The sequence below is a fragment of the Macrotis lagotis genome, chromosome 7 (genome assembly GCF_037893015.1).
Source record: "Macrotis lagotis isolate mMagLag1 chromosome 7, bilby.v1.9.chrom.fasta, whole genome shotgun sequence".
Lineage (NCBI taxonomy): Eukaryota > Metazoa > Chordata > Mammalia > Peramelemorphia > Peramelidae > Macrotis > Macrotis lagotis.
In genome coordinates, this window is record NC_133664.1 from 201,362,974 (window position 1) to 201,386,412 (window position 23,439).

Below are 23,439 nucleotides of genomic sequence, written 5' to 3' on the forward strand. Positions count from 1 at the left end.
GCTAGTACAATTGCCCTAACATGTGTAAAATCTAGTATGTCAAAATTCTGTCCTCCAAAACAGAGTGAAAGGTCTAGGGTATAAGCTGTTAACCCCATCCCCAACTCCTCTCACAGACAATGACAATGGAACCTAGTGCCACCTGAAACAGATTAAAATCTAATTGGGAGGGGCAGCTAGGTGGCGTAGTGGCTAGAGCACCCACTCTGGAGTCAGGAGTACCTGGGTTCAAATCTGGTCTCAGACATTTAATAGCTGTGTGGCCTTGGGCAAGCCACTTAACCCCATTTACCTTACAAAAAAAATGTAATTGGGAAAATATTTAGCAAAATAAATAAAAATATAAAATTTAGATAAGAATTCAGTTTAAATACAAAAAAATACAATATTTAAAATTAAGTTACTATGTAGCCATTAGGAACCCTGTGTGTGGATTAACGATCCTCTATTTGAGTTTGACATCATTGGTCTAGACTGGAGGTACTTGCTTTGAAACAATGCAAATTGTTTGAGGAGACAATGAATTAGGGTGTAAAAAGGCAGAAAAGAATTCTCATGTTATCTCTGGAAGATGGAGGATAGAAAGACTTACTGCTGAAAAGTAGAACAAGAAAGAAAGGAAAGAGTACCCAAGAAGAGAGCTGGAACTAATCATTTTATAGAGCTTTGAGGTTTGCCAAGGGCTTTGCATAAATGAATCCTCCTGAGCTACATCTCATTTGTACACCCTAACCAACCTGTGAAGAAAGAATTCCATGTATCATTGAAGACAATTATCAGGTCCAATTTAAGTTTCCTCCTCTCTAAACATCCCCAGTTCCTCTAACTGATGCACATATGGTCTAATCTCAAGGATTTTTACCATCCAGGTCGCTCTTTGGATATTTTCCAGTTCCATGTCTTTTTAAATTAGGGCCACTCATCTCAACAACTTGGATGTTATTTCTGAGTCCTTGAAGGTTTTAAAATGAACAGACTTAATCAGTTTTTCCCATTTCTTTCAATCATACATTTGTTGATAGTCCTTCCTTTCTCTGAGGCTGAGGGAGGTTCAGTGACTTGCCCAAGGACTTCCATCCTCCACCTACATGAGAATTCTTTTCTGTCTTTTTACACTCTAGTTCATTGTCTCTTCAAACGATTTGCATTATTTCAAAGCAAGTACCTCCAGTTTAGACCAATGATGTCAAACTCAAATGGAGTCCATTAATCCACACACAAGGGTAATTGATGGCTACATGTTAACTTAATTTTAAAATGTAATCTTAGGGGCAGCTAGGCAGTGCAGTGGATAGAGCTCCAGCTCTATGTAATCTTATGTAATGTAATCTTATCTATATTTTATTGTATTTTTATTCATTTTGCTAAATATTTCCCAATTACATAGTTAGTAAGTGACGGAGGATGGAATGTGAATCTAGGTCCAATACCCTTTATACTCTAGCATACAATGTTTTCCTTCTCATTCTTGGTAAGTGCCAAAGGAATGGAGAGGTGATGGCCACTAGGTAAGGATGAGATATAAGCAGGAACTGATCAACTTTTTTAATGAAGTTTTTTGCACTTTTGGACAATTATGTTTTAGGAAGTTTTTCCTGATGTCAAATCTAGATATGTTTCTTTTCTTCTACCCACTGTTTCTAGTTCTGCCATCTGGGGCCAAAAGGACATACTCTTTCTTTCACATGATAGTCCTTCAGATATTTAAAGGGAGCTATCATATCTGTTCCTCTCCACCAGAACCTTAGCTATTCTCAGTTGGGTCAATTAATAATAGTAAAATCAACATTTATATTGTATTTTAAAGTTGGCAAAGCCCTATATATGCTATTTCATTTAGTCCTTACAACAGCCTTGAGACAGAAATACTATAATTATTCTCATTTTACAGATAGGCACACAGCTATTGAATGCCTAAGGTAAGATTAAAACTCAAAGTCTACTTTGTGACTTCAAATTCAGAACTCTGTCCACTACACCACCCAGCTACGTTAAGATCCTTCACCAACCTTATTGTCCTTTTCTGGACACTCATCGGTTTATCCATGTTTTTCTTAAGATTATAAAATCCTAGGGGTGGCTAGGTGGTGTAGTGGATAAAGCACCGGCCCTGGAGTCAGGAGTACCTGGGTTCAAATCCGGTCTTAGACACTTAATAATTACCTAGCTGTATGGCCTAGGGCAAGCCGCTTAACCCCATTTGCCTTGGAAAAAAACTTAAAAAAAAAAGGATATTCAGATTATAAAATCCTTGATGGTAGGGAGCTGTCTTCTGCCTTTTTTGTATCCTCCAGAACTTATTACAGTGCTTAGCACATAACAGATGCTTAATAAGTATTTGTTTGATTCTTAAACCATGGTTACCAGAATTGATCACAATATCCTAAAAATCTGATGAGAACAGAGAATGGAGGGACTATCCACAAACGTATAATTGAAAGGGGTGGGGGAACAAAAAAAAAACCCTTTAGAACCCAGAAATAATCTTCAAGTTGTTGAGATGAGTGGCCCTAATTTAAAAAGACACGGAGCTGAAAAATGATTAGAGGAGAGCAATCTGGATGGTAAAAGCCCTTGAGATTATACAGTGTGATAAACAATTGGAGGACGGACCAGAGATGTTTAGACCAGAGAGAAAATTTAAATGGGGCCTGATAGTTGTCTTCAAGTATTTGACAGGCTATCATAAGGAATAAAAATAATAGACCTTATTTTGCTTAGTTTTTAAGCACAGAGGTGGGAACAACTGGGGGGAAACAGCAAAGCAATAAGTTCAGGTTGGATGCAAGGAAAAAAACATAACATTTTAAAATATCCTAAAATGGAATTGGCTGCCTCAGGAGATAGTGGATTCCCTCTCAGTGGAAGTCTTCAAGTCAAAACTGAATGATTATTTGTAAATTTAATGGGATTCTTATAAAGGTTGATTCTTGACTATAGAGCTTTTGTGTGATCTTTTCCAGTTCTGAGCTTCTGTGAATTTTTAAAACTTTGCTACTTATTCTTTGATTCAAGAGTGGGCTAAAAGAGTTGGCCTATAAAATGTAGGCATGGGGGGGGGGGGATAGGGGACTCCCTTCTACTTAGGCCAGGGACTAGGAAGAGTCAAAGAGAATTCCCACTTCCCTTAGACTATCAAAAGAGAGAAGGGACTTTGATCAGGGCCAGGGTAGGGAACAAAGTGAGGTCCTTGAGGTCCTGTTTGGTGGCTGAAAGTAATGGAACTGGTGATTATTCCACTTCTTTTGTGGGGTGGGAATAGTGGGAACTGCAGAAAGGAAGCTTAAGTCTTTTAGCAGAATTAGTGGGGAAATATCCAGGAGTTTGGTTGAATGTAGAAATGAGTCTGATAGAGGACTTTCTCTACTCAGGCCACCTTCTTTTTTTTAGTTATTTTTATTTTTTTTTAGGCCTTCTTCTAAAAGGAGGGAATCTGTTTTTGCACTACTCTTGTAAGTTGTGGTATTAACTGGGGCTTTGACTGAGTTTGAAGTGAGGAATTCTGGGACATATTTGGACACAGAAGCTGGGAAAACAGGGCTCCGCCAGCTACAGCAAAGGTGATAGTGGTCTGGGGTGGCTAGGTGGTGCAGTGAATAGAGCATCGGCCCTGGAGTCAGGAGTACCTGGCTTCAAATCCGACCTCAGATACTTAATAATTACCTAGCCATGTGGCCTTGGGCAAGCCACTTAATCCCATTGCCTTGAAAAATCTAAAAAAAAAGGTGATAGAGGTCTTTCCAGAGTTCTATTGAAAAGGGAAGGCTAGGTGGGTAACTAATGGGTAGGCCTCAATATCTCTCATCTTCTAAACCCAAAGAAGTGTGGAAATGGGTGGTATTGGATGGCTCTGCTTGGGCTGATGGAGTTACATGAGGATTGGAGGTAGTGGGGGAGTAGGGAGATAGGTCTGGCATTTCAAGACAGCATGGCTTTTTGGTAATGACTAAATTATCTCTTGGGGCAGTGATGTGGTACAAGCAATAGAGTGCTGGGTCTGGAGTCAGAGAGACTCATCTTGCTGAGTTCAAATCTGGTCTCATACTTTACTGTGTGACCCTGGGCTTAAAAGCAATGGAGGATACTTATGGTTATTAAGTACAACATGAAGAGGTCAGATAGCTGACCAGAAGAGAATAGTGTCACACAATCTAGAGGGAAGAAGATATCCAGAAGGAAGTAATCAGCTATGTTATGTGCTGCAGAAGTCAAGAAGAATGAAGATTAAATATATTTTAACCCAGTTTCTGTCTCTAAATGTATACTGTAAGAGATCAGAATGTTGTTTGAATTTTGAGAGAAATTGTTAAAAAAATAAATCAATACTCACAATAGACTCAATTATCTTTATACCTTTTAATCCTTTTAATCAGCTATGACTGTGAAGATGTGATCTTGCTGGAGAAAGTTGTGAAAGCTTGCTTGCTCCTCATTCTGATGTTCTCAAGAATATCCTTGAAAAATGTATAGTTTCTCAAAAAATTTTTAAAATATGAATTTTCTTATTTTATAATGAGAAAGTAAGCATAGAAAATGGTACTTATGGGATGATTTCATAATCATGATTGAGATTGGTATGGTAACACACTTATGATTTTTCCTAATCACTAAATAGTTTAGTTTCATTATATTAATTGGATGACTCCCTGACTTTTCTCCATTTCCTTAGGTCACTTTCCCTATGGCCCAAGGCTTAAGTCTTTCAATAACTACTTTTAACTTTTTTTTTAACATTTTCTTTAATATAAAAGAAATCATACATCAAATTCACACTGTCCAAGTGGGGATGAAGGAATTATCTGGACTGCAGAGATAAGGGAAGCATAGAGATAACGATTGACAAAAGATGCCCTCTTTTCAGAAGGGATTACCTCAGTTTTGTGGGAAGGCAAGATGAATGAATAGGTCCATCTCTGGGCTATTAAGGGAGGAGATAAAATGAAGCAGCATCATTTCAGGAGTAGAGAGAATGAGGTTCTAGTTCTCCACCAAGGGACAATGCTGGTTTTCTTTGTTGTGACCCTGATCCCAGGCCCGTCCAGTGATCTTCAGAGGGTGTCCAGTTCCCAAAATAGCTCCTTCCTTGCGTTCTCCCACATTCTCATTCAGCACTGTGGTGCGTTTACTCTATAAGGGAAGAAGGGAGGCTCAAGAGCAGCAATTCCTGAGAAAGATGCTCTGCTAAGGACCAGACTACTCCATAAACCCCCTTTCTCCCCACAACTTTTACCTGCCGAGGCATTAGAGGACCAGGGGAATTATCATCCTGCAGGGTGGTGAGTGGTGATCTCCCTAGGACCTTGCCAGTGGGCTTCCTTCTAGGAGGCCTAGAACCTGAATGGTGGTAGAGTGAAGGGAGAGATCAAAATCAGAACTGTCCTAAATATACTCACCTCCAATGTAGATCACTCCTTTCATTACTTAAGGAGCCTCTCCCTCTGAAGGAAAACTTGTTTGCTACTTTTTCTCCGAGTGTCTTGTACCTGAGGAACAAGGAGTATCAGAGCTTCTCAAGAACTTGTCAGAGTCCTGGCTGGTCGTTCGAACAGCTGGAGGCTGTTCTGTTACTTCTGTAGGATTTGCCTGTTTGCGGGAAACCTCAGTTTGGCTCAGGGAGGTCAATAGTTTCTGGTGTTCAAGGGCTAGTGGAGTATCCAGAGACAGGTCCTGTTCAGGCTGTGATGAAAGCTTCACAGGTAGGGCCAGTTCAGTGGAATGCTCTGATTTAGAGGCTTCAACCCCGAAGGCCTCACTAAGTTGCTTTACCAGCTGGTTGAGAGGGTCTAGAAGAGACAAGTTTGAGCTAAGAATTGTTTCCAGACTCTGTCAGATACATATAAAGAGCAAAGAAGGTAAGAGTCTTATTCTAAAGTCACTGGAGCAGAGATATTAAAGTTTTTTTTCCTCAGTCTGGTGAAGCTTATGAAGCCCCTTCTCAGAGTTATTAATCAAATATATATAGAACTACAAAAGAAACCAATTATATTGAAATACAGCCTTCAAAAATGTTAATTAAATGTTCACACATGAAAAAATAATAAATAAAATGTTCACAGATCCCAGATTAAGAACTCAAAGGTTAGAAACCAATTTTCAAGGGACAAAAATCTATGGGATAGGAAAAGGTATTGAGAGAAGGGAGGGAAGAGAGAAATCTTGGTTTCTTTAGAAAAGAATAGCACATAACACAAGTGGGGCTTGTGGGAATAGTTTTACAGGAAAGAACCTTTTCTAAACAGGTCTGTCTTAGTCCTGGATGCAATACCAACCTACTGTGCTGGTTTTCATGGGTGTTCGGATAATACCAAACGAGGGAGAACGGGGATCTGAGTCCTGGGGTTGCTCCATAGCCTTGGTCCCCACTTCCTGCTGCTGTTCCATGGCAGAGGGACTTGGTTGTGGTGAGGTCTTCACCTGCCAATATGATATAGAACCCTGGGGTGGCCCCTGCTTTCTCTACCTCCTCTCCTGTGATCCCCAATAATACAAATGCATTAACCGACAATTCACATTACCATCCTCCTTAGCATATAAATAAATACAGAGAAAAATCAGGCTCAGAGAGAGCTCTGGAGACTCGTTTGTAGTCACCAGGGGCAAGCTGTTGGCAGTGGGGACGGAATTCAGACGCTTGCTTGCTGTATGGCCCTAGGGGGAGACATTTAATTTCTATGTGCCAGTTGGGGTAAGAACAGCACCAACCTCTCAGGGTTGTTGACAGGATCGAGTAAAATATTTGTGAACTGCTTAGGCCGGTGTCTGGCACGCAGTAAGCACCATACAAACGTCAGCCACGCTGAGGATAATGATGATGAAGAAGGTCACAAGAGCCTGCAAATCTCGGAACTTTGGTGGCTAAGACCCGGGTCTGGCGCCTCCAAAGCCAGTGGGGGTACCCGGCTCCGGGAGGGCGGAAAAGGCCCAGGGGTGACTCCCTGGTCGGCCTGGCCGGGGGCAATCGTGTCCCGCCGAGCCTCGGTGGGTGCCGCACTCCGGGGTGGGGCAGGGTGCTCCCCCCAGACGGGGGACCCCGGTACCTGGATGGGGGTGCGCAGGATGCCGGCGCTGGGGGAACGCGGGTCTGTGACGTGCGCCAGGTGCTTGTTGCGAGGCGCGGGGCAGCCCGGGGTGGCCGGGACGGTTGGGACGCTCTTGGCCGACCCCATCCTCACGGCTCGGGCGGGAGGACCTGCGAGGAGAGAGGGGACCCCCAGCACCGAGGGGCGGGGAGTTGACCTTTGACCTCTGACTTGTGACTCCCCAGAGTGGAGACCCCAGGGAAGCGGCGGGGAGGTGCCTCCCCAGCTCCGAGAACCAACTCACTCACCCGGTTCAGGCTTTTCTGGCGGATCTGTTAACATTCGCTCCCGACTCCTCAAAGTTGGGTTTCAAACCTCCCGCCACGCCCCCTGGCTCTCTCTGATTGGCTGATCCTCGGGGTCATCCTCCCTTACGTTTAGACGCCCTTTGCTAATTCAGACGTTCATTGGGCCCAGGAGGTGTCCGTCGCACACAGCACAGGGGCCAATGGGCATTTAAAATAGGACCAGCGTCTAGAAAGCCCTCGTTTCCAAAGTCCTTAAACTCTGTCTCCTGGGAAACCTTTGATTAATAAAATGGGTTTCCCTTTGGTTCATGCATCCCTGAAAAAGTGTTTAATGAAGAACGGAATAGTAAAAAAACATTTGAGTTTTAATGAAGATTGGAATAATAAAAAAATTTAGGTAAAATATGACCAGACTTTAGGACAAGCTTTGACAGATTGGTGGCTTCTCTATCCCTCCCCTTCCCCAGAAGAATTTACCTAATAGCAGTCATTGAGTAGGGCAATTATCAATCATTTATCTCCACATTGAGGTTTCTTATTAAAAAAAATACTTTTCAAATACCATGAAAGCTACTATCCTAGTCCTTTCATTTTTTCCTATTAGACCATTCCCAGGAAACGTTTCACGGAATGATTAGTTAAAACACCTGTCAATCACTTGGAAAGTAGGCTTGGATTGGTCAGCTGAAGGCGCGTGAGGGGGCGACAGAGGTAGCATAGTCAGGCGAGCAAAAAGTTCGCTACCGGCCTTGCTCCTATAAGCGTTCTTTCTCAAGAGGGGTCGACGATTGGCTAATCCAGCTGTCAATTGCTGTAGAAACGTTTTTCATTGGCTTTCAAAGAAAGTAGGGAGAGCAATTTTACCTAACCGCCAGGCTCGCGCGTCTCTTTTTAGTGCGCGTGCGCACGGCGTGGTTTACGGATTGGTTGAGGGAGTAAGGGCGAGGAACCGTGGGAGTCGCGGGAGCTGTTCTGTGTGGAAGCGCTGCTGCCGGGTGTCATGGCGGAGCTGAGTGAGGAAGCGCTACTATCTGTTTTACCCACTATCCGGGTCCCCAAGGCCGGAGATCGAGTTCACAAAGACGAATGCGCCTTCTCCTTCGACACACCGGTAAGCCCACTCCCCATGCCTGCGGCGAGCATCGTCCTGGTCATTCTGCCGGGGCCTGCACGAACGGGCTATCGCGAGGCACTATGGGATTTGTAGTCCTCCGCGCCCTCCTCCGCCTTTAAAATGCACGAACATGGGGACTGTAGGCGACTACCACACCCAAGGGCACCTTCCCCACTCCTCCTTTCCCTTATCCTGTGGAGCACTCTGGGGGTTGTAGTCGCCTGTTCCTTTTTCTGCCATTGGAAGCCTCAGGTGCACCCTAGCCAAAGAACTACATCCCCCGAGTGCTTCTTGGTGACCGGCTGGAACGTTCTGGCTAGGCGCGTGGGGCCCATTGGGAGTGGTAGTCTGGTGCAAGATTTGCTTTTTTCCCCCATCCCTCCCTTCCCCCCCCTCTCCCACCCACCCCGGCCTGCCTTTGGGGGAGTTCCTAGGGTGCACTGCGCCTCCTCCAGGTGCTTACTCACTTTAGGGTCAGTGATGGGTAGGGCTAAGTAGGAGCTGCCACCTCTTGGGGAGGGGCTGCGATCGAATCTTAAAATGCAAACACACTCGGGCTGTGTTGCCCATCTACTGCCAAAAAAAAGTCATCTTAGCACTCCTTTCGTTCCCCCTCACTGACCCGTAGATTTGTCATGCATAGCCCCCCAGAAGGCACAGAGGAGGGTGCCGAAAGATGGCTCTTGCCTGGAGAAATGCAAACGAATCTCACTCAGCTGCCCTGGCTTAGATACTTCACAGAGCCACCACCCACACGCCATGCTCCATACTCATCCCCCAGCGCCTCTTTTCCTGCTGTATTTCATTCTGAAGCAGAGAAAATACAGGAACAGAAATCATTGGGCTATGATGTCCGATAGTCTGATGGTCCAAACTTAACATTAGAGGGTAGTAAACTGGGTGGGATCCTCCCTTTCCATGTAGTTGCAGGGGCCTACCCTGGGATGGTTCAGCCAGATCTGTCCATGCTGGAAGGCCTTCAGAACCGTGATGTTGCTTCCCCTGGAGCTTTGCTCTGTGAGGGGAAAAGATGCTTCAGAATGGAGCTCTAGAGGCGCTTTTTGTTTTATGAAAGCAAGGACTTCCATTTCTAGGGCAGAAATCAAATGATACATTGTATGGTGCTTGCTTGTGGTTGTTGGTTCTCTCCTTCTTCAAATTATAGGGTGTGTATATTTATGTTTTTTGTTAGAAGATAAACTCCTCGGGACTGATTTTATTTTGCCATTATATCCTCAGTTCCTAGCATAAGTGACTCCTTGCACATGGCAACACTTAATTATTATTGAATTGATGGTTTGAGCAGAGCCCACTCTCAAAGGTTTTCAGCATTTGAAAGAGACTGATAAATTTCCCTTTATATTCTCTTTGACTTCTATCCAATTCTGTACCTGATGCCTTAAAAAAATATAGAAGGGCACTATCTGCCTTTTGATGGCTTTTCTCTTAAGGAACAAGCAGCAGCTCTAGGTGAGGGAGCTAATAAAGCTTCCTTCACCCTGAGCAAATGTGGCTTACTTGGATTGAGTACGGTGGGTTCTTTATTGAATATGTTTGGTGTCCCCATTTGGGGTAGGGTGAAAAGGGTTTATGGGAAATGCTATTATGAACATTGTGAACTATGTACAGCGTTAGGGGTGGTTCAGATCTCTGTGAGGACCTAGGATTTTCCTTGGTGTCCTATTCTTTGTAATGTGAGATTTTTATAAGGCTTTAGAAGTCCTTATTCTGGGAAGTTGACACCTGTTGCTCCAGGGTGTAAGTATACTTTGTCATCACCCCCAGTCTCCTCTTCCATTTTCTCCATCACAAGGGAAACCTGTTTTTCTTTCTTAGGTGTGAACAGATTGAACTGGAGATTTGACTTAATATTTTTTTCCAGTGGATATATTGTTGACTTCTCAGTAAAGGAAATGGATGTGATTTCTATGGGAGAGGGGATGATTTTTCAATAGGAATGCTAGATTGCCCAAGATTCAGATTCTGAACATCTGGGATTTCCTAGTTCTTTGTAAAAGTAAAAATTCTCTATAGAATTTCTTCGTGATATAGTTTACTTGGTCATATTCCTCATAAGTTTGAACCTTATCTTCCTTCCAAAGAACTAGTTCCCTAATCTATCCTGCCCTCCTATCTGTCCCTAGAGAAAAAGAAATGTATAGAGACAGAGATCTTTTCGTTGATACCCAGTCCAAGATGATCTGAACCATTTTGAGACATACTCCTAAGAATACTGGAAGCTTTGAAATGGAATGAAGGATCATAATTAAGCGCATGTCATAAGCATTTCTCTACACTGATGTTGAAAATTTTTTAAATTAGACTTTAATTCTTGCTTATGATTTTAGCATAAAATGCAAGCTTCATTTTATTTCCTTAAGCATTCCTACTTCTGACTTTTAAGTAGTATTGACTAATCAGTAGGTTTTGTTCATTTTGTTTCCCTTAGGGAATTCTGTAGTCATTCTGGAATGTAGCTCCTCCATATTTCCAGATTTCTTTGCAATAATGTCTTTGCATTAACTTTTAGATTAACTGCTTTGGCTACATATATATAAATGTGGATTGTTAAAGACAAATTGTGCACAACTTCAATGTATGTTTGTTTTAAATGACAAATAGGAATTAGAATGTATCTGTATCATTCATATTTCTATAGCTAGCTAAGTAAAGGAGAAACCCATGCAGATGAATGTAATAATTATGTTCTAATATCTTGAATAACTAAGCACCGAGATAAAAAAAGTAGGCTCCATTTTTTTTCTTATTTTTAAAACTTATAATTTCCCCAGGAAACAATATTTTGTTTCATATCTATTCTTATCTTTCTAAATATTTGTATTTAATATGTACATGTATTCAAAAATATTTTTGTTTACATATTTACATTTTAATAATGCATTTTAGTATCTTTGATGCTTCCTTTTCTTTCAGTTGTAATCTGTTTACAATGTAATGTTAAAATGCATTGTATTATTTTGAAGGATATAAAACATTCAGATATTGATACTTGAAAAAGCATATTCTCTTTTATTGCAAATACTAATCTTTGTAGGTTTATTTAACTGGACCATTATGGCTTTTTGGTATTTGACTGTTTTGGGTTACTGTTTAAAAACTAACACCCTCCACCCTGCCCAAATGCTTGTCCGACATAAATTTAAAAATAGCATGGTTGAGTTAAATAATGTTAGACTCTTAATATGGATCTTATCCCTTTGGTGAACCTGTCTGGCCAGCTTTCACCGGCCTCTTTTCCTATCTTCCATCTCTAGGAGTCTGAGGGTGGTCTCTACATTTGCATGAATACCTTTCTGGGCTTTGGGAAGCAGTATGTAGAGAAGCACTATTGCAGAACTGGCCAGCGGGTTTACCTTCATCTCCAAAGGACCCGACGTCCGGTAAGGTGGATGAGGGTGAGCTGGGTGGGGGCACATTCCAAATGGAATTTTGTAGAACTTGGAGCCTAGCATTTTGAATTTCTTTCAGTGGATTATTTTCAATGCATTTTCTGCTAGCCTTATCTTGTTGGGGGGAGGTTGATTCATTTTTTATTTAATTTTTTAAAATTTATTTAAGGCAATGGAGTTACTTGCCCAAAGTCACACAGCTAGGCAATTATTAAGAGTCTGAAGATGGATTTGAACTCAGGTCCTCCTGACTCCAGGATCAGAGCTTTATCCACTGTGCCACCTACCTGCCCTGATTCATTTTTAATTCAGTGCATTTTTCCCTGCAACATTTCATTATTTTCTCCCATCTCAGTTCAGTTCTTTTCTCAGAATTTCTCCCAACACAGTACATTTATTCCTATGGCCTAGCATTGATTCTGTCCTCCCTGCCTCATTGTAGAAAGAGGATGATACCACTTCAGGTATTGGAGATCCCCCTAGGAAGAAGCCAACTCGTCTGGCTATTGGTGAGTGATCTGCACATCATTCCCTTGTTCTTTTTCTTACTATGACCCATTTTTTCTCATTGCCATGAGTTCTGCCTCCATGGAAGGGTTCATTCAATTTTGGAAGAAGTGAAAACTTAACAGGCAGGAGAGACAGGGTTTAGGCTCCTCTGGATCAATTATTCCCTTTATTTGCCCTCTTCTCCTCTCTGCCTATCTAGGTATGGAAGGTGGGTTTGACATCACAGAAAAGTTTGAATATGATGAAGATGTGAAGATTGTCATTTTACCAGACTACTTGGAGATTGCTCGAGATGGGCTGGGAGGGCTGCCTGAGATGGCCAGAGACCGGGTATGGACACCCCTCTCCACCTTGGCACCAAAAAGGCTGGTGGGAGATAGGAACTGGGGAAAGTTGCTGGAGGACAAAGGTAGAACAGCAAATAGAGCTAGGTTTCCAATTCTTCCTCTGATGTCAATGCCTTTCTATCTGCCCTCTCAGATAACCAGTGCAGTGGAGGCCCTGCTGTCAGCAGATTCTGCCTCACGGAAACAAGAGGTGCAAGCTTGGGATGGAGAGGTACGGCAAGTCTCCAAGCACGCCTTCAATCTCAAGCAGCTGGAGAATCCTGCCCGAATTCCTCCCTGGTAAGGCCTAGCCCTGTGATTTCCACCAACGGTGTAGCTAGCATTTAGGGGAAAGAGAGGGCACTCTTGGTTTTGGATTTGGTTGAGGGAGAAGGGTCATCTATGGTCAAAAGAGGAGATCACGAGTGAATAAATGTCCTGCCTAAGTCCTGGTTATTTTCATTGTATGAAAAATCATTTGGGAACAGAGAAAGTAATTAATGTTGATGGCAGGAAGATTTGGACTGCCACATCTATATTATAGTTTCAGAGGGAAAGCTTAGCTTTTTCCCTGATCTGTTTTTGGCAGTGGCTGGAAATGTTCCAAGTGTGATATGCGGGAAAACCTGTGGCTCAACATGACGGATGGTTCCATACTCTGTGGTCGTCGATACTTTGATGGCAGTGGGGGCAACAACCATGCAGTGGAACATTACAAGGAAACTGGGTACCCATTGGCAGTCAAACTGGGCACTATCACACCTGATGGTGCAGGTATGGTCTGGTCCCTCCACCTTCCTCGTATGTACCTCTTCAACTGCCTGTAGTTGTCACATCCTTTATTGTAGTGACTCAGGAAATGGCAGCAGGGGCTCAGGTGATTTTCACTTTTAGACCTTTAGGTCTTCCTTATCTCCCACTTCCTCACTTCCCTGGATTCCTTCAAGTCTCGAACTAAATCCGAACTCCTATAGAAAGCCTTTCCCCAGCCCCTCTTAATGATTCTCTCTTGAGATTATTTCTAAATGATCTGCATATATCTATAGTTGTGAATACGTGTTTGCATATTGTCTCCCATTAGATTGTGAACTCCCTGAAGGCTGGGGCTATTTTTATCTTTCTTTTTAACCCCAACTCTTAGCACATAAAAAGCATTTAAAAAATGTTTTTCTAGCCAACTTGAGATTCTGGAAGGGTGAGAACTGAATAAGTTTTGTTGTTCCATCCCATGAGGGCATCCCCTTTGGAATTAAGAGGGATTGGGATCAGATAGACTGTCCCCATAAAGAACATTATTCCTTCCTCTGTGCCTAGATGTTTACTCCTATGATGAAGATGACATGGTCCTGGATCCCAATCTGGCAGAACACCTCTCCCATTTTGGCATTGACATGCTGAAGATGCAGAAGGTGAGCAAGCTATTTCCTTGCCCTCCCTTCCTTCACCCCCACTTCTCCCCAGAGTTTGCAGCCACAGGAAGACTCATGCATTCAGGCCCTTAACAGAGGTAAGGGTTGACAATAATTGGCCCTTAGCATCTGGTCTTCTTTGACCATCACTGAGTGCTTTTGGGACATCCACCTCCACTAGCTGAGCAGGGTTTGTGATTTCCCATTAAGAGCTTTTGTCTAGGATCAGGACTTTTTCATTCCTTGGTTCACAAGGAGGTAGATGACATGACCATGTAAACAGTTGGATGAGATGGATTTGTCACTAAGATTCAACAGATATTTGTGAGCTCATATGTGTAGTACTTATATTATGTGCTATAGTTGGCTCAATTAAGTTAAACTTGAGATCATGGGTCCCAAACCTGATTTGCCCATTTCCACCCCAGACAGACAAAACAATGACAGAGCTGGAGATAGACATGAACCAGCGGATTGGTGAATGGGAGCTGATCCAGGAGTCAGGTGTGCAGCTCAAGCCCCTCTATGGCCCCAGTTACACAGGCATCCGGAACTTAGGCAATAGCTGTTACCTCAACTCGGTGGTTCAGGTGCTCTTCAGTATCCCTGACTTCCAGAGGAAGTGAGTATTCCCCTCCCCCAATTTTATTTGACTTTTGCTTAAAGGTTCTGGACTTAAGAATCTCTCATCTTCTATTTCATAACCTACTTGATTCTCTCCTTCCTCAAATTATTCTGTTTCCCCAGCCCCACCCCACTGCTTTGCATTATATCCAAATCTCAATATAGTTCCTCAGAAGTTTACTGGGACTCCCACAGACCCCAGGCATTATAAAAGGATAGAATTGAATAAGATTAGTAATTTCCCCAAACCCATACAACCCCTCCATCTTATTTTTGTACTTAAGAGAACCTAAGGGTGAGAGGGTTGGCTTGCTACAAGATGAAATGTTAAGACAAAGTCCTTGGCTTAAATTTACAGTCTAATTTGGAAGAAAAAGAAGAAAAACAGTTCAAAAACATTTATAATGCAGCATACCAACAAATACAGATTAATATGGTATAAATTATATATATATGTAGATTCCCAGTCCCAAATCTTCTTCACCCCTCTTCTCTTTATGGGGGGGGGGGTGCCAGAGAGTTACCTTGCATTGAGAAACTAGGAAAGGCTTCCTATCCTGCTAGGGAGTTTTTCTGGGCTCCAAGATCCATTCTAATTTGGGACAGAATTCCTTTTGAATATCTGGCTTCCTTTGAACTCATAGCTTTCTCTAGCTCCCTGGTCATCACTGACCTTCCCCTTAGCCTGGTTTGGACTGGAGAGTTGTAAGCATTCTTTTGGCCCCTAGGTATGTGGACAAGTTGGAGAAGATCTTCCAGAATGCACCATCGGATCCTACCCAGGACTTCAGCACCCAGGTGTATGTGACTGAGCCCTGAGGTGGAGGGGATGGAAAGAACCTGGGTTTAGATTTTTGCTGTGGCTCCTGTGGATTGAGTGGCATGACAGAGACAGGGAGGGTGAGGAGGATTACCATATTAGTTTGACTTTTGGAGGTGTCCTGAGGTGATAGAATTCTTGCTGAGACCAATAACAGGGAACCAAGAAAAATGGATTAATTTAGGATTTTACAGTTTCTAAAATACTTCAATTAGGTAGAGCAGATATTATACCCATTTTACAGCCTAGGTAAGTTGAGGGACTTAATCCTGATCACTAGCTACTGAAAACGAGGAACTCATGCTATTATCTTCTGGCTCCTAGACCTTTTATTTTCTCCATTCCACCCTGCCCCTTTTAAGGGTTTCAGAACCCTGGAGTAAGGTGCCCCTTACTAGTAAAATAGTAGGTGCTCCTAGGCTTGAGACTCAGATGGGACCTGGTACTGACACTTGCATATTATCTTAGAGCCAAGTTGGGCCATGGCCTGCTCTCAGGAGAGTACTCCAAACCTGTACCAGAATCTGGAGATGGGGAACAGGTGCCAGAGCAGAAGGTGAGTTTTGTTCTCTCCCTTGTTTAGTCTGTTTCTAGAATTGAGAGGGTCTATGGAAAATTCTTAGTTTGGAGGGTAGAACATGTGATTCAAACACCAACTGAACTACTTTTCTGGGCCTTCCAGGGAATTCAGGATGGCATTGCCCCACGAATGTTCAAGTCCCTTATTGGTAAAGGCCACCCAGAGTTTTCCACCAATCGACAGCAGGATGCCCAGGAGTTCTTCCTTCATTTTATAAATATGGTTGAGGTAAAAATGGGCCCTGGAGAAGGGAGGAAAATAAGCAGAGGGTGGGCAAGGTAATCCTTCTCTAAGACATTTACTCTTTTTCTTATTTCTTCCTGTCAGTCATTATAAGCAGTACTTGGCAGTACTGCTTTTGTCCAGAGCACCTGAAGAATAGCCAAGGGGGAATATATGGTTTCCTGGTGTCAGGGACCGTACAGCTTAATTGACAAGAGTTACCATTTACCCCTCCCCCCCAAAAAAAAGGATGCCTTCCAGTGTTGGTTGGGTTTACTAAGGAAGATTCCTGTTTCACCCTGGTGTCACTGAAGGCCATGGTGGGCTTCCCTTTCCTCTCTAGGCCCTCATTCCCTCTCCTGGATCCCTCAAATCCTTCTTCCTCCTCCCTGCCTTCCCATTTCCCTTCAGAGGAATTGCCGAAGCTCAGAAAATCCAAATGAAGTATTCCGATTCCTTGTGGAAGAGAAGATCAAGTGCCTGGCCACAGAGAAGGTCAAGTACACCCAGCGAGTGGACTATATCATGCAGCTACCAGTGCCCATGGACGCAGCCCTTAACAAAGGTTGAGATTGGCAGGAGATCCAAATGAAGTAGCATGACCTGGAGGCTGGGGGTGAGGGGGGGCAGCTGAGGAGGACAGGTGGTGATTGAAGTGGGGGGTGGGGGGGTCATTGGGGTCAGGCACAATAACCTTCCACAATATTCTGTTTAGGGTCTATTAGAAAGGAAGAGTTCAAGCTCCTTTGTTTTTCTTCTCTGGTGGATCCTTGAGCTTTGATGGAGTGGGGAGCTAGACAGGCATTGAGGTGGATGGGCCAGGACTGACCAGGACAGCTCATTTTGTGCCCCCAGAGGAGCTTTTAGAATATGAAGAGAAGAAACGCCAAGCAGAAGAGGAGAAGCAGCCTCTGCCAGAGCTGGTTCGGGCCCAGGTGCCTTTCAGTTCCTGCCTGGAGGCCTTTGGGGTCCCTGAACAAGTGGATGACTTCTGGAGCACAGCGCTGCAAGCCAAATCTGTAGCTGTCAAGTGAGTTCATTTGCTTTGGGCCCATGAGCTGCTCCCGGGACTCCTTATTGATCACTGAGATTCCTGTTTAGAATCAATGGATGGATAGTTTCTCCTTAAGACCCCAGCATGAAGTACCTATGTCTGCACATAGCACACCCAAGTCAGATGTTTTCATCTTTTTCTGTATGGTTTCTCAGAAACAGAATTCAGGGATAAAGCCAGGGCACCTTTAGCTCAACCATGTGAATGAACACTATTGGGGTCTATTGTTCTCAGCCCTCTGAAGCTTTAGCAGCTTTCTTGGAGGGAAGGCATTTTGTAAGGCAGCTGCCCAAGAGGAGCTGAACTTGAGAGAAGAAATGTCCCAGAAATAAGGGAAAATCTGGGATTCCTCATCTATAAGGCCTTTCTCTTCCTCAGGACAACACGATTTGCCTCGTTCCCTGACTACCTGGTCATCCAGATAAAGAAGTTTACCTTTGGCTTGGACTGGGTACCCAAAAAGCTAGGTATATAACCTTGTCCAACCTAGCCACTGTGTTACTTGGTTTTACTTTTTAATATCTCTACTATGTTGTGAGGACCTCGGTGGTGGGACATCATCAGGAAGTGATGACAATGTTTGTATTTTTAAAATATCATCAATAAGGCATTTTTTTTGTTTTTTTTTTTTTTTGCAAGGCAATGGAGTTAAGTGGCTTGCCCAAGACCATACAGCTAGGTAATTACTAAGTGTCTGAGGACAGATTTGAATTCAGGTACTCCTGACTCCAGGGCTGTGCTCTATTTACTGTGCCACCTAGCTGCCCTTCAATAAGGCATTTTTAAGTGCTGCTAGAACAATTAAAAATAATTGAAAAGTTAGGCATGGAGTCTAGGGTGATAGGGTGGCAAAGAAAATGGTGTCGTAGTTCAGTTTTAAGACTGGAGATGCCCTTAAAGATATAAAATATGTCAAAGAAGGCTACCAGAATGAAAGACAGAGCCAGAATGAGGGGATAAAAGAGATAGACAACTATTTTGGAACATAACAAGTATGGGAGAAGGAACTTAGAAACACGTTATAGAAAAACAGATTTAGGATTAGAAGGGATATTAAGAAATCATCAAATCCAACCCCCAAAATGAACAAACTTTGATCAAAGATAGAAAGGGGTTTTCTCATGGTCACAAATAGTAGCATAATTGAGACTTACACCCAGATTTTCTGATACAAAACATTACATTTTCCACTACACTGATGTCTGTCTCCTTAATATTTACTTTAAAAAAAATTTCCTGTGAAATATTAAGGGTTTGGGGCAGCTTGCTTGATAAAGTGTATAACCCATTACCTTGCCAAAAAAGGGGGGAAAAAGTTATGGATTAAAGGAAAGACTCAGAGGGTCCTGATTGACAAAACAGAAGGTTGTTTCTACACTTTGTATAAGGTCTTTGCTGTGGTGAAGCAGCCTGTTGTCATTTTATGTGGCACAGCTGAAGAGACTAGGAGGTGTTAGCTATTTAAAGACTTGTCAAAGAGGAAGAGAATTAAATGCATTTGCGTAGCTCCAAAGACTGATCCAAAATTGTGATCAGTGGGTAGAAATTACAGGGAGGCAGGTAAGAAAAGATTTCCCAACAGAGAGCTGTTGATAACTTCATTAAAATTAGGCACTCCTTTGTCCCTACAAATGTTTGGGCACTGTGGCGTGGTTTAACCTGACAACCTCAAAGGTCCATTCCAATGCTTAAGTATATATAATTCTAGTCTAGATCTCTTTTCACAGATAATCTTTCTCTGAATCCCATTAAGTAACTACCATTTAAAGAACAAACCAAGAGGTGAATGAAGGGTTCCTGACCCCAAGGCTTTTTCCATAATGTTGGGCTCTGGTTCACTTTGATTTGGTCCTTGTCTAGAAGTAGTTCCAGTGTTTGGGTAAACACTTGAGTTCCCCAGAGGACTTGTTGAGGCTAAACTGATGGCAGAGCTCAGGAGTCACTCACCTCCTTCATGGTTACAGATGTATCCATTGAGATGCCCGAGGAGCTGGATATCTCACAGCTTCGGGGGTCAGGGCTGCAGCCTGGAGAGGAGGAGCTACCTGACATTGCTCCACCCCTGGTCACCCCAGATGAACCCAAAGGTAGCCTTGGTTTCTATGGAAACGAAGATGAAGACTCCTTCTGCTCCCCTCACTTCTCCTCTCCAACATGTTAGTGATTCTTCTTCCTGCCTGTCTTTCTTTACCTTGCTCTTGGGGGGGAAGCGGGGAAAGGAGGCTGTACCCTGCCCCCTCCCTGGCCCTTTCCTCCTCTCTGTACTTTGCCTGTCAGTCCTCCCTGTTTGTATTCCCTTTCCTCCACATGTTAGAGAACCCCTTATCCCTTGGTTCTTAGAAGGGGATATGAAGATACCCCAGATCTCCCATTCATACCCTTTGGATGAATGGAAGTCTATTCTATTGTGTGCCTGGTTTCCTTGCCTTGGAAGGAATTAGGAGGAGGTAGTCATGGTTTAGAAATAGGGATCCCCTGTGATTGGGCTCAGAAGGCTGGTGGGGGGGGTGAATCACCTTGATTTCTATTCTTGTAGGGTATATTGAATCCACAGTAGTTGGTGTGAGTTTTTCAAGTTTAGGGATAGAGTACAGGGAAGAGGAAGAAGATGAGATAAGACCCTGGGACATTGTCGGGCAGGCAGTGTTCAGGGAGCTAGATGACATCTTATCTATCTTTTGCCCACCACAGCACCCATGCTCGATGAATCTGTCATCATCCAGCTGGTGGAGATGGGTTTCCCCATGGATGCGTGCCGCAAAGCTGTCTACTACACTGGCAATAGTGGGGCTGAAGCTGCTATGAACTGGGTCATGTCTCATATGGATGATCCAGGTATAAAAGAAGGTATAAAAGATTACGGGTTGAGGAATAGGGATTCTTGACCCATTCTAACCCCATATCCCCACCACAGACTTTGCAAACCCACTTGTCCTGCCTGGCTCCAGTGGTCCTGGCTCTACCAGCACAGTGGCTGATCCCCCGTCAGAAGATTGTGTGGCTACAATTGTTTCCATGGGCTTCTCCCGGGACCAGGCCATGAAAGCACTTCGGGCTACGGTACAGGCTGAGTTCAATGGTGGGGAGATGGAAAGTGGAGGAGAGGGGAATGTGGGAAATAGATGAAATGAAGGGGTGGCTAGGTGGCGCAATGAATAGAGCACCGGCTTTGGAGTCAGAGTACCTGAGTCCAAATCTGACCTCAGACACTTAATAATTACCTATCCGTGTGGCCTTGGGCAAGCCACTTAACCCCATTGCCTTGAAAAAATTTTAAAAAAAATAGAAGAAATGAAAGTTGTTTGTACCAAGGGAGCTCTTGAAGCTATCTCTGCTCAGTATTCCTAGGTAAATTATAATCCTTGCCATGTAATTTTGGAAAAAAACCTTATCTTTCCTCTCCCAGAACAACAGTCTTGAACGGGCTGTGGATTGGATTTTTAGCCACATTGATGATCTGGATGCAGAGGCCGCTATGGACATTTCAGAAGGGCGCTCAGCTGCAGATTCCATCTCTGAGTCTGTGCCTGTGGGGCCTAAAGTCCGAGATGGTCCTGGAAGTGAGTATCTCCATAGGGAAAGTAGGGCTGTGTTACTAGTCTAAGATTGGCCTCTAGTGTCTACCCCATTTCTCACTACTAGAAATTCTCTACCTTTTGTTGGGGCTAAAAGCTTCCCCCTCTTTCTGAAGTTAAGCCTGTTTTTATTATTTTTATTATTATTATTATTATCATTATTATGAGTTGATGGTTTGGAAGCTAATCTAATCCTAGATCCTTCACGTGATCAATGACTTTCTTTTAAATTATGTCTCAATTTTGTACCTTTTGGATGGGACATAGGAAATTTCTCTATAAGGAGGGGTCTTGGGGAGTATGTCTTTGCAATTTTCCCCCATTATTCCTCCTTCTGATTCTTTGCTATTATTTCTTCCCCAAATTTTCCTTCCCTAGAGTATCAGCTTTTTGCCTTCATCAGTCACATGGGCACCTCTACCATGTGTGGTCATTATGTCTGCCATATCAAGAAGGAGGGCAGGTGAGATACTATTGGGTGTCTAAGCAGGAATGGTTTGGGAAAAGGGATAGGATGGAAGGAAGGAAAGTTATAATAGTGCCAGGAAGAAAAGCTCCCAGATAAGAGCTTTAATGAAACATTTAAAAATGGCACAGATGAAAGATCAGAAGGGGGCGGCTGGGTGGCACAGTGAATAGAGCACCGGCCTTGGAGTCAGGAGTACCTGGGTTCAAATCGGACCTCAGACACTTAAAAACTACCTAGCCTTGTGGCCTTGGGCAAGCCACTTAGCCCCATTGCCTTGAAAAATCTAAAAAAAAAATCAGAAGGGACACTGAGGTAGGGCTTTCCATTACAATTATGTTAAATATAAATGAGTACAAGATTTTACATCCCATCCTGTTCTTTGAACATGAATGTTCTTGTTGGTGTTTTAATTGATCATAATAAAGGGTGGATGGGGGAATCCTAGGGCTGAAAGATCATTTATTATAGGAGAACCAAGGACAGAAGGTTTTATATAAAGTACTTTGTCATAACTGTAGACCCTGGCTGTGGAGCTGTGCTTGCTAGAAAGAGTAAAATCTAGTTGGAACCTAGGCAGAGAAAATTGGGGATTGTCCCACTGACTCCCCTGTAATGGATCAGAAAGTGAATTGGTGCATTAGGACTCCAGTTCATCCATTTCTTCCTTCTATCTCCTAGGTGGGTCATCTACAATGACCAGAAAGTTTGTGCCTCAGAGAAACCACCCAAGGACTTGGGCTATATTTACTTCTACCAGAGGATGGCCAGCTAAGAGCCTGCACTCTGCCTCACCTCTTCCTAAAAAAAGAGGCCAGACAGCAATGGCACCACAGACCAACTGGCATGAGGAGGGGCTGGACAAGAGAAGGAACCCGATTCTCTTCCTTGATCCCCTTCTCTTCTTATCCCTTATAGCACGCTGGAGACCTTGAGGGACTGGCTGAGTTAAGGGGAAAGCTGGAATGCAGGGGCCATCCATCCCCACAGACTTGGGGGAGGGAGAGAGGAGGGGAGGAATGAACCTACTGTCTATAAGGAGATCTCTTCTGTTCCCCTTCAATTCCCCTTCCCTCTTCCATACCCTTTACCACTATGCTTTTGATTCTCTGTATAACCTTGCTCAGGCCCTTCAAGAGATGAGAGACAGAGAGGGGGGGGGAGAGAGAGAGAGAGAGAGAGAGAGAGAGAGAGAGAGAGAGAGAGAGAGAGAGAGAGAGAGTGTGTGTGTGTGTGTGTGTGTGAAAGAGAGAGATTGACTTTCTGCATCCCGGTTTGGGGATGGGGCAATTCTGTCTCTCTGCACTCCACCCCCCCCCCCATTTCCCCATATTCCATCATTGTGTTCTTCCCTCTTGGATAGGGTAAGGAAAAGTGGGAGGATATTGGGGAATTGTCCCCATCCCTATGCTACCAGTTTTTTCCCCCATATCCTTCTCCTCTAGAAAATGCCAAAACACCAGATGTGAATAAAAGTCTAAAGGGTGAATTGTGGTGACATCAATTTGGGAACTGGTGTTCTTGCCATCCTCTCTTGAACTCAGAAAAAGGCCTCATTAAGAAGTGGCCATCCCTTACCGTTCCGGCATGCTGGCTTCAGTCGGCCAGTGGGCTTTTGTCTGAGGCTTCCCAGTCTCGACTGAGAGCGCACTCCATCATCGTCCTTTCATGCCATTGCATCCAGGAGTGAAAAATGGGCGTCAGTGAAGCCATGGGAGGAAGGAGAGGGGGCTGGTGGGCCCGAGGGTACCAGAGCCTCCCAGACTGAGACGTGGCCGGGCCGGGCCACGGCCCCGCACTGCGGGCGGCAGCCTCCCCCCGGGCCTTGGCTGCTGGCGGCCTGAGCGGAGGGGGCCCTGGGCTGGGGGGGCGGGGCGGCCCCGGCCCCGGGAGCTCACTGAGAAGGGTCCGGCCCCGGAGGCCCCGGAAAGTTCGCGTCCAGTTTATACTAGTTTCTGCTAACGTGGGGGGGGTCTGCCCTCTGCCGCCCAACAAACACGGA

The 23,439-nt window shown here is 43.9% G+C and overlaps 2 protein-coding genes across 4 annotated transcripts; one reads left to right on the forward strand and one right to left on the reverse strand.

Moving 5' to 3' along the window:
* Positions 1 to 4,342: 4,342 nt before the first annotated feature.
* On the reverse strand, positions 4,343 to 7,860 carry CDCA3 (cell division cycle associated 3). 2 transcript variants are annotated; one of them, XR_012470177.1, is made up of 7 exons: positions 7,328 to 7,860; positions 7,038 to 7,189; positions 6,270 to 6,414; positions 5,484 to 5,783; positions 5,231 to 5,334; positions 4,872 to 5,127; positions 4,343 to 4,454 (listed from the first exon to the last, which is right to left on the reverse strand). XR_012470177.1 is itself a non-coding variant. In XM_074194499.1 (6 exons), the coding sequence occupies exons 1-6, from the start codon at positions 7,359 to 7,361 to the stop codon at positions 4,978 to 4,980; spliced, it is 885 nt and encodes a 294-aa protein (XP_074050600.1). In that variant the 5' UTR covers positions 7,362 to 7,860; the 3' UTR covers positions 4,476 to 4,977. The 2 variants fall into 2 exon arrangements, 1 of the variants encoding a protein (XP_074050600.1); XM_074194499.1 differs by lacking the exon at positions 4,343 to 4,454 and having other exon boundaries at positions 4,476 to 5,127.
* Positions 7,861 to 8,215: 355 nt separating this feature from the next.
* On the forward strand, positions 8,216 to 22,941 carry USP5 (ubiquitin specific peptidase 5). 2 transcript variants are annotated; one of them, XM_074194501.1, is made up of 20 exons: positions 8,216 to 8,438; positions 11,717 to 11,842; positions 12,294 to 12,360; positions 12,561 to 12,691; positions 12,842 to 12,987; positions 13,277 to 13,461; positions 14,002 to 14,096; positions 14,525 to 14,718; positions 15,449 to 15,520; positions 16,009 to 16,096; positions 16,223 to 16,348; positions 16,754 to 16,907; positions 17,198 to 17,372; positions 17,775 to 17,863; positions 19,361 to 19,552; positions 20,088 to 20,231; positions 20,311 to 20,456; positions 20,803 to 20,956; positions 21,350 to 21,434; positions 22,119 to 22,941. In XM_074194501.1, the coding sequence occupies exons 1-20, from the start codon at positions 8,328 to 8,330 to the stop codon at positions 22,210 to 22,212; spliced, it is 2,574 nt and encodes an 857-aa protein (XP_074050602.1). In that variant the 5' UTR covers positions 8,216 to 8,327; the 3' UTR covers positions 22,213 to 22,941. The 2 variants fall into 2 exon arrangements, with proteins under 2 accessions (XP_074050602.1, XP_074050603.1); XM_074194502.1 differs by having other exon boundaries at positions 19,361 to 19,483.
* Positions 22,942 to 23,439: the final 498 nt, after the last annotated feature.